The 9,937-nt window shown below is 40.2% G+C and overlaps 1 protein-coding gene across 1 annotated transcript; it reads right to left on the bottom strand.

Annotated features, from left to right (window-relative positions):
- Positions 1–4,502: 4,502 nt before the first annotated feature.
- On the bottom strand, positions 4,503–7,267 carry LOC115750845 (peroxidase 27-like). The gene is made up of 4 exons (XM_030688438.1): positions 6,981–7,267; positions 5,972–6,160; positions 5,220–5,385; positions 4,503–5,106 (listed from the first exon to the last, which is right to left on the bottom strand). The coding sequence occupies exons 1-4, from the start codon at positions 7,200–7,202 to the stop codon at positions 4,703–4,705; spliced, it is 981 nt and encodes a 326-aa protein (XP_030544298.1). The 5' UTR covers positions 7,203–7,267; the 3' UTR covers positions 4,503–4,702.
- Positions 7,268–9,937: the final 2,670 nt, after the last annotated feature.

Here is a 9,937-nt window from a genome sequence, read left to right as displayed (position 1 = left end):
ATTCTCAATTACAGTTTTTCAAGGGGGAGGGGGGGCCATATTGTAGTTATTGGTTTGTGAAGATACGTTATAAGGGGAATCTCCGGATCTACATTTATTTTCAACTGTCTCATACATTATGCGGATGGTGAGAAGAGGAGAAAAGTACATTAGAAATGCCATAACTTTTGTTCGGCATTCACTTGAGTGCCATAATTTTCAAAACGCTCACTTGAGTGTTATAACTTTCAAAAATCGTTCACTTGAGTGCCATGTTGACGTGGCAATCGGAAAAACTGACGTGTCATGCCGGAAAAGTTACTATAGCATGCCGAAAAGCTGACGTGGCACGCCGAAAAGTTACTGTAACACGCCGGAAAGCTAACATGGCATGCTGGAAAAGTTACTATAGCACTTAAGTGAACGATTTTGCTTCGACGTAACACTCAAGTGAACAATTTTTGAAAGTTATGGCACTTAAGTGGACATTTTGAAAGTTATGGCACTCAAGTGAACGCCGTACACAAGTTATGGCACTTCTAGTGTACTTTTCCCGTGAGAAGAGATATACTTTACATCCGAATGTCTTTTTTTTTTGTCAGAACATCCGAACGTAGTTTATGCTCTCCTAAAATGGAGATCTTGTAACTAAATAATAAGTAATCCAAGGAGCATGACAGGTATAGTTACCACCAAAGGATCTTACCCAAGGCTTTGCTACACCTCATCGAAGTTGGAGCCATGCATGCTTGACTGAATTCAATCATTGTTTCTTTTATCGAAGTGGATCGCACAACAAAGGGTAAACGTTTGATATAAGTGATCTCTATCCTTTAATCGCCATCCATGTCATGATTTGTTATTCCAAATCAATTACAAAGGACCAAGTACAATAAATTAACACAAGTACACATGGAGTGTCAATATTTGTGTATGACACTCACTTTAGTGCCAATATTTTTTTTTTTTTGGTAAGGTAAGTATGTATTGATCTTTCAAGTAGCTAGATACAAAAGATACCGGACACAAAAGCCATGAACTCAACATGGCACCTATTGTGTCATGGAGAGTTCAAGTGGTGAGCCGGTCGCAAAATACAGCAGCAACAAGGAGAAGAAATATAGATACTAGCAAGCTAGTAGGCGTAAAAGAGGCCAAACAAGCGGCCAAACAAAAGGAGGAACCAGCTAACCAAAAGCCAAGATAGGCAGAAAATGCACAAAACAAAGATGCACGACCCGGAAGGATCAGCATTATAGCAGCGGCATCAATAAAAAGGGGGGTCCCCAGAGCAACTTGAGGAGACAACCGCAACAAAGAACCGTGAGGAGGTCGAGGAAACCACGCCGATAATAGTATGGGTAGCAGCATAATGGGGATGAGAGCAGCTTCAGTGGAGGCGAATGGTAGAGTTGAGGATCTCCCATTGAAGAGCAAGACAGGCGCAGCAACAAGCGGTCGGGAGAGGACTCAACAGAGCTGTAATACACCGAACCGGTACAGCCAACCAAGCCAGGAAGGAGCACCGTAGCTACGCTAGAGAAAAGCAAGAAACGGAGAACGACAAGCCAACGGATATGAAGGGTGGACGTTGCGGGGAAATAGCAGGGAGAGGGAGGAGTCGGCGCCACCAGCATGGGGTCTTGAAGCCGGCTTCAGGAATGAGAGCCACCAGCAATTGTAGATCTTGAGCAGATGACACGAGCACCGAAGTAGCAGCAGGAACCACAAACAGGACGCCCGCCAACCGGAGCACCAACGGAGCGGGTCCAAAACCACGGGAGAAGTCACAAGACGCAGCAGCAAAGGAGATAGAAAGCAGAGCTTGCATGAGAAGGTCGGTCTGAGCTTGAAAGGAGGCGCAGCCGGGAGAAGCTCCAGCACAACAGGTACACCTTGGTTGAGCATCCACAGTGGACAAACCTGGAATATAAGAGCAACAGCCCACCAAGAAACATAGCTGTGGCAAGGTAGGTGAGTATTACACAGCAGAAGTATGGCCGACCATGGACATCCACAGGAAGAGCCAAAATCCAAAGGAAGTTAGAACACAAAACACCTAAAAGGACGCCCCACCATAGCAGGGAAATAGAAAACAACAGCAGGCAACCCCAGCTTTGGAAGAATAGCATGGAGTAGTCAAGTACAAGAAGACCAAAAAGAAAGAAGGGAAAAGGAGTAGCCACAATGAAAAGGCAAAGCAACTTCCATAATTCCAAAGTTTCTGCTTCTTTTCTTTTCTTTTGTCTTTTTACCTCTTTTTTTTTTTCCGTGACCTTTTCTTTTATTCTTATGTTCCGGGCTGGTTTTTTTCCTCTTTTCTTCTTTTTTTTTTGTATATACTTTTTTTTTCTTTTTCATTCTCCCCCCCCTTTTTTTTTTTCCGAACTAGTAAGATCCCAAGAAAGAGAATCCAAACACCGAGCCGATGAACTCCGCATGGGTAGGGAATTCAAAGGAGTGATGGTAGCAAAGACCAACAAATGATTATTTTTTTTATCATTTAAGTACCAATTTTTTTTAAAAAATGATTATTTGAGTGCTAACTCCGGTGAACATCGTTGAAAATATTACATGGCATCTATGTGGCTCGCTAGAGAATTTCAATCAGCAAAAGAAAAGGCCAAAAATTAAAAAAAAAAATTCCACGTAATAGAATTTTTTTTTTAAAATAAGCTAAAAAATGAAATAAAAATTAAAAAAAATTAAAACCAGAGGTTATAATGGTGGGGCTTGCACGACCCTTTCTGCCACCTCCCCACCACCATCAGCAATGGGCGATGAGGGTGGGGGATGGGCCGCCGAGGATCATTGAGCCCCGTCCGGAGACCAGCCACCGGTGGGACCGAGTAATGCCAGCCACCGGCCCGGGTGAGGCCGGCGTCATCCAGCTCCAACAGGGATCGAACTTGCCCGGATTTGCGAGATCAAGCCCTCACCAGCCATCGGCGAGGGTCACCGGTCGGTGGCTAGGCTCGGCGACCCCAACTAGCCCATCCCCCACCCTCGCCGCTACAACATCTGATTTCTTTTTTTTTTCCCTTAATTTTTACCTTCTTTTTTAGTTATTTAGCTTTTTTAAAACAAAATTCAATATTACGTTGAAATTGTTTTTAATTTTTGGCTTTTTTCTTTTGCCATGTGTACTGCCTTTTTTTTATTATAACAAATCCATGTAATATTAAAAAATTAATAAAAAAAATGTCACATGTACTATTTGATAAGAATTGGCACTTAAGTGATCGTTTTTTTGTCAAAATTGACACTTAAGTGATCATTTTTTCTTTAATTTGGCCCTTAAGTGATCAAAAAAATATATTGGCACCAAGTGAGCGCCGTACAAAAATATTGGCGCTCCAGGTGTCCTTTTGCCCAATAAATTAGCTAGAAAGAGGAAATAACATACAGTAACCTTTGCAAAATATAAGGAGGGTTAATGTCAGGTGATGATTATGCAAACCATCCATTGATAATTTGCGTATTGGACACACAACTAGCGCTTACAAATTTTATGATCCGGCATTCGCAATTGCAAATTCCTATGTATACCCAATCTGCGTTGGTCAAGTCTTCTTCAGTGGCTGGATCTGATTCATGTGTTGAGTGGATGTTCAATGATCGAATGTTGGAATATTGGGTTCTTAATCCCGTGTCCTGAATACTTAAATCATGAAAGCTTGACAGATTTCTGTTTCTGTAGTTTAACATTGTTATATGCATAAGTGGCCTTAAAATAGACCGTGAAGGAGAGAATACCTTCATAGCTAACCAGTTTACGCCAGATTGTGTTCTATAATCGGAACATTAAGGGTTGTTGGTCAGAACGTGCATCTAATTAATCATTCACAACTTGCCCGGTAAGTAACCGGAAAAATCGTGTAAAAAATCCTAAACCTATTATACGGCATCCAATTTACTCTAAAACCTTTCAATTATGCTAATTGAGTCCTAATCTTTTGACCATATACCAATTCAGTCATAAATCTTTCAGTTGTGCCAATTTAGTCATAGTCTTTTGACAATTTGCCAATATATTCCTTTAGACCAATTATCCAAATAATAGGTTTAGGATTAACATGGCAAATCTTTAAAAGATGTAGGACTAAATTGGCACAATTGAAAGGTTTAGAACTAAATTAGCTAATCATCAAAAGATTTAGGACTTAATCGGTTGCAGTACAATAGATTTATGACTTTTTGGACAATTATCCCGTAATTAACCGCTTTGCCTATACTTTCATTCTCTACCATCACGGGAGTTTCTCTCCGGCTGAGAGTTCTCTTCATGGTTCTCCCGTTCTTCTTCAGCTTTTGCTTACTGATAAACATTGTCGTGCCGACACCATTAACTTTTGTTTATGGATTCCTCCTTCTTAGTATACCAATTCAGTAGACCGGTTTTAGTTTATACAACTTGACGTTTGATTTGTGTCGAGTGAGTGAAATGATTCGTCTTGTCTATTATTGATGCTCTGGGGAGGCTAATTTGATATTGTAAGCAATTTGCAATAACATTAGCTTATAATATGTTGATAGTCACATGATTATGTCCTTCCAACTCCACAATTATTGTCAATTTATTCATCCCAACGAATAGAAAAATAACAGCATCTTTGAACCCTACCTTTCCTTAACCGACATTCCACCTTCCGAATCAATCAAAACAGGAAAAACAAAAGACTACCCTTTGCAAATTCAAGATGAGAGAACATGAACCAACTAATTAATTAACCAAATAGCATTTCTTCCTAATCTCGCCGGATTTGCCGGTGAGAACGCTGATCTTACCCATGTTCACCATGGACGCGCCAAAGTCCTTGGCAAATGTCGATTTGCTCGTCAGCTGGAGCTGCACGTAGGCTTTGGTGGTGCTGTCACTGAGCAGCGCGGCATCTGACTGGAAGAGGCCTCTCCTCTTGGAGACGAGGGTGTAGTAGTCCACATCGAACTTCTCGGAGCTCCCCGGGTCCATCTCGACAATTGTGGTGGCGTCATTCGGCTTGCACTTGGTCTTGAGCTGAGCAACGTAGTTGGGGTCCATGGACGGGTCAGAGTCGTTCTTGCCGGTGAAGTTGTACAGACGGTTCGCGAAGGAGGTACAGTGAGACACCCCGATGGTGTGTGCCCCTAAATTATCATCAATGCAGCTACACCGTCAATCTCACTGTACTTAAATTAGAAAAACCAATAATTAGGACTTTGAATAACGTTAGGTTTATGTACTATGATTCGTTTGATACCTGAGAGAACAACAAGGTCTTTGACGGTAAGACCCTTCGCGGCAAAGGTGGATTTAAGCGTAGAAATGCTGGAACTAGGAGGCGGCAAATTATTTAATGCATCAGTGATCTTCGACACCCTACCATCCCTCCTTCCTGTGGGAACTTGCCAAAATGGTCCATTCGTCTAAAACCAGAATCCAATTACAAGGTTAAAGATATGATAGATTCTTATTCTATACCTGTGTAGTGATAACCAGAAAAATCCATATCCATTGGCTCTGTCATCCAACAGACGATTTAGAAAAATCACGTCGCATTTCGTAAATCGACATCACATTACATGTTCTTTATGATAACCTAGGGGCACCGGCGTAGAAAACTATGAGACACTCTGCAAATCCTATGAACTAGTTGAGTTGAAGCTTTTGACTTATGCAGATGACTCACACTCCGATCGGTTTACATTGTCAACGCACCCATTAGAAATTAAATTAGAGCGTTTATTCCATTCGAGGCCGTCTGTGAAAATCTTGATTTTGCCACAAATAGTGCTATAACTTAGCACCTTGGAAAAGTGGTGCACACATTTTGCAAATGGATTAAAAATAAGCGCCTTGCGGTGTGCCGTCGGTCGCCGGTTAAAAAGTGATGTTTTTCGGAAAATAGAATTTATGAAACGATTTTCATTCATGACGGATATATGTAAATAAGAATTATAGAAATCCCTAGCTAGAATACAAGAGGAATCGAATCTTTTAGTAATCAATTACCAGGGAAACTGCATCACGAGCAACTAGGGCAATAATATCAGCACAAGAGACAACACCACGACATTGTTGTTCAAGGGCAGCTTTGACTGCGTCAATGACTGGGTATCCTCTCAGTGACAGGTTTGGAAATGCATCTTTCTCTGCTTGGTTAGAAGATGTTGAATTCAGTAGGACAGAACCATCGCATCCCTGCAAATAAACCAAAAAAAAAAAAAAAAAAGAGGGGAAAAAAGGCAAAAAGAAAGGAAAAAAAAACCAGCTTTAGAACTCAGTGAAGGTGCTTGTCCCTGCATGAATTAGTAAATTATGGTAGATTTGTCCCATTTCATATTGACATGAAGTTTCGAATCGGGAACATGAGACATTTGACTGCATACAACGTAGGTGTCCTCCAAATTAAGTTTGATTATCCATCCGATGCCATGAAGTTCCCGACGATCAGGTGTTGACTCCACCGTCGAATTGTTTTTAGGAGCGCAAATGCGTCTACTAACATGGAACTGGTTATCTAATTGAGATAGAGCTCTACACATCGACGAATTATTACTGCAGCTCATTCAGCAGCAAATTAGTGATGTGGGCAGTTTTGTGCATATGTTTGATTCAAAGAAACCACATGCAGTGCTTAAGAAATTGATGACGACGGGTCGCTCGAGTTGATATGACCGCTAAAATCTGAGATACAAGGACACGCTACATCTTGCAAAAAAAAAAAAAATGCTATCAATATATAGAACCTATAGCAACAATCGCGGAAGAGACTAACGACAATCCAGGATATGAGAACACACTCTAGTATTCTAAATGAGCCATGCGCTTGAATTGGCAGTTAATGTTCTTGAGAATTCAAGGCGACGACTCGTATTGGGAAGGTATGGAAGGGCCAAATGCATGTGAAATGTTTACAGTAAAGAGAACTAAGGAACAATTTTCATGTGCTTTTTTGGCACAATCTAGGGCAAAAAGTTAGTCTGGTGAGGGAGCCTTGGGGTGACATAAAGTGAAGTACCCTGACGAAGCAGTCATGGAAAAACATCCTCAAGAGAGGACCGGCGAGAGAGGGGGATCGAGAAATGAAGCTCGTCACCGTCTTCTTAACGATCTTCTCAGCGTTAGGGCACGTGTTGCTGTAGAACCCTACTTTGAGGCCTTGAGCATTGGTGATGTCGAGGACGAAAGCGACGAGCACGAGTTGGAAAACCAGGAGGGAGAGAAGCTTCTGAACAGCCATTTGGGATTGCTTTGCAGTATTGCTGATTAGCTGAAGATTGATGTGCAGAAGTGTTGACTCTTATCAGCAATGGAGATGGTGAGGATAACACAAGCCTCTTTTATAATTCAGCACGAGCTTATAAAACTGCTAAACAAGGAAAAGGAGGGGAAAAAAGAATTAGTGAAGACAAACTGTCATGGGGCCCCAACGGAGGAAGAGTTGGCGTTCGACAATGATGTCGGTGAGTGAATTACCAGAGAGTTGACCTTTTTAGGAATTATTTCTGGATGAATCTTTGTTCTTGAGTTTGTCGAATTTCCTTCTTTTATCATGATTATGTTAAAAATGAATTCTAATATTGAGAAATCCTGGCCTTATGGAAACATGCTTACCAAGTGATCGGGTACTAATTAATGATCTTGCTCGTCATCCAATACCATCTTCTCAAATTACTTACTACGTATCAGCTTTCGGTAAGATTTCTCGATCTATGATATCAGTATCTAATTCTACTTTGATATAATTGTAGCATGGTTTTACTCGCTCCCACACAAGTGGATTCGAACGAGATGAGACCACTCACACTCTTGCAAGTGCAAGTTTCCAGATCGGAACGGAACATAAGAAAGCAAGTGATACTGTTTTATAATGTCAAAAGGATAAGTTATTAGGTAGAGAATAAATACGTTGCTCCAAAGGCACATATTAAAACTCCGTGCTCAAGCAACATTACCAACGTATATTGCGGCAACACTAGTCGTATGCTTGGTATGATCAAATTTTTTGCACGTCAAATAAATATCATACTGAAAAGACTCAATTTCTCTATCATTAGAGGAAAAGCTAGAACAGAAGAATATCTATTTGGAACCCAAGTAACTAGATCGACCGTCCTTAGGTGTGATGCACGAGATTTAATACACGTTATATGTTTATTAGAAGCCCAAAGCTTAGCTGTTCTTCAAAAATAAATCAAAAGAAACCAATATGGAATCAATTAACAGGAATGGAAAAACAAATCATCCACTTCCTTTCCATGAAACCAGCTCACGAAGCAACCACAACACGACAGCATCCTTACAAAATAAAATAAAAACACTAGAATGTCAAGAGATCGAGATCCTCATCCTAATCACGAAATTGAGATGCCCCTCGACGAGCTTTTGCGTGTTGTATGTTAGCCCCAGAACCTCTCCCTCTATTCATGTCTCACTATTATAAACAGGAAAAATAAAAAATAAAAATTCATTTCGATTGTGGAATATTAACGGCAGCTTTAGGTCAAATGTCATGCCGCATTCAAAGAGAATCTTTGGTGATCAGTGCCTTTTTTTTAAAGTACGCTTCCAGTTAGACAAGCTTCAAAAAAGTCAAACTCTGACCGATTCAACAATTTCGGAATATGGTATAATGGAAGAATCGTGCAAGGGAGGAGGATTGGCAGATCTGGGTTGGATTAATGTACATGTGAGAAGGATGATATTTATTAACGTAAATCCGCAGATTAAACCTCCATAATTCCCTTAGTTAAGCCTGTCGCCCCACACGGAATGCCGGTCGCTCATTCGGTGGCCCGTCTGTCGTTGTAAAGCTTTCTCCTAAACTAGTTTGACCATGAGTTATGGTACAATTGTGATCCATTATAATAATCCAGCTCTGATTATCATTCGGTCCAAATAGCGTGTACTTCTACATTTCGCCAGCTCACTTGAACTGAATGATTGACGTTGATTTTGAAGTTCCGATCACTACAAAATATTTTCCTGGTATGGTGTCGTACTTCAAACTCATTAACGTGTTGAAGATGGATATATAACTAAACTCTTGTACAAATAGTTTCGTATCGCCAAGCATCTTGCTTTTTATAGTACAAGGGTACGAGCACAATTAGCCGACCAATTGAAGGGGAGCTAGCATAGCAACCACCCCACAATTCAATTTACATTCTCCAAGGGAAAATCGAACTCACAAATATCGGTTCCCGAGTCAAAATCATGGAAACATCCTTGTCACTAAATCGACGCGAGGGTGAGTCCAACCATCATTTAATCCTTGCAATTATATTTTGACTACCATTCATGTAATATCATATTCTTCATTATCACATTCCACCGCGCCCTTTCGAATCATCGGAATATTTAAACTCATTTCCCCCCTTTAAAATAGAGAATATAGCAATTTCTCTTGGATTTATCAGTCTAAATAGTAGACTAATATCATAATCTTTGTCATCGGATTCCACCAGCAGAGGACCGTATTATATCTCTTAATTTATTTTAATATTATAAATAATTTTTTAAAGCATTTTTTGGTTTTTTTCAAAATTATTTGTAAAAATTATTTAAAATATCAAAAAAATATTGAAAAAATATCCACGTTAGCTCCAATCGTGCCACGTAGGATAATTGACGTCCATGCTAGTGATTTTCAATCAAAATTGGCCGAATTGACTCAATTAGCACAAATGCAAATTTTTAGGATTAAATTGGCACTATTGTAAAAAGTTTATGACTGAATTTGCACTAATAAAAGGTTTAGGACTTAAATAGGACCAATACAAAAAGGTTTAGGACTGAATTGGTACCACAAAAAGGTTTAGGACTGAATTGGCACTAATGCAATAGGTTAAGAACTTTTTTGACACTTTTCCCCCTCAGAGGCAGACAACATCATCCTTCATCTAAGTGGCCAGAATACTAGTTACCAGTAAAGAGGAATCATGCAAAACTATGAGCGGAGAAGCTTTGCGTTGA

The sequence above is a fragment of the Rhodamnia argentea genome, chromosome 7 (genome assembly GCF_020921035.1).
Source record: "Rhodamnia argentea isolate NSW1041297 chromosome 7, ASM2092103v1, whole genome shotgun sequence".
NCBI classification, from domain to species: Eukaryota; Viridiplantae; Streptophyta; class Magnoliopsida; order Myrtales; family Myrtaceae; genus Rhodamnia; species Rhodamnia argentea.
Note: the sequence above shows the minus strand (reverse complement) of the source record. Positions and strands in the feature narration are given on the sequence as shown.

Excerpts from the sequence above, each read along its gene's own strand:
- LOC115750845 (XM_030688438.1), bottom strand. The coding sequence starts at position 7,202 with ATGGCTGTTCAGAAGCTTCTCTCCCTCCTGGTTTTCCAACTCGTGCTC. Across the intron at positions 6,161-6,980 it reads TCCATGACTGCTTCGTCAGG|GGATGCGATGGTTCTGTCCT; the intron begins GTACTTCACTTT and ends GTTTATTTGCAG. Across the intron at positions 5,107-5,219 it reads AGACCTTGTTGTTCTCTCAG|GGGCACACACCATCGGGGTG; the intron begins GTATCAAACGAA and ends ATGATAATTTAG.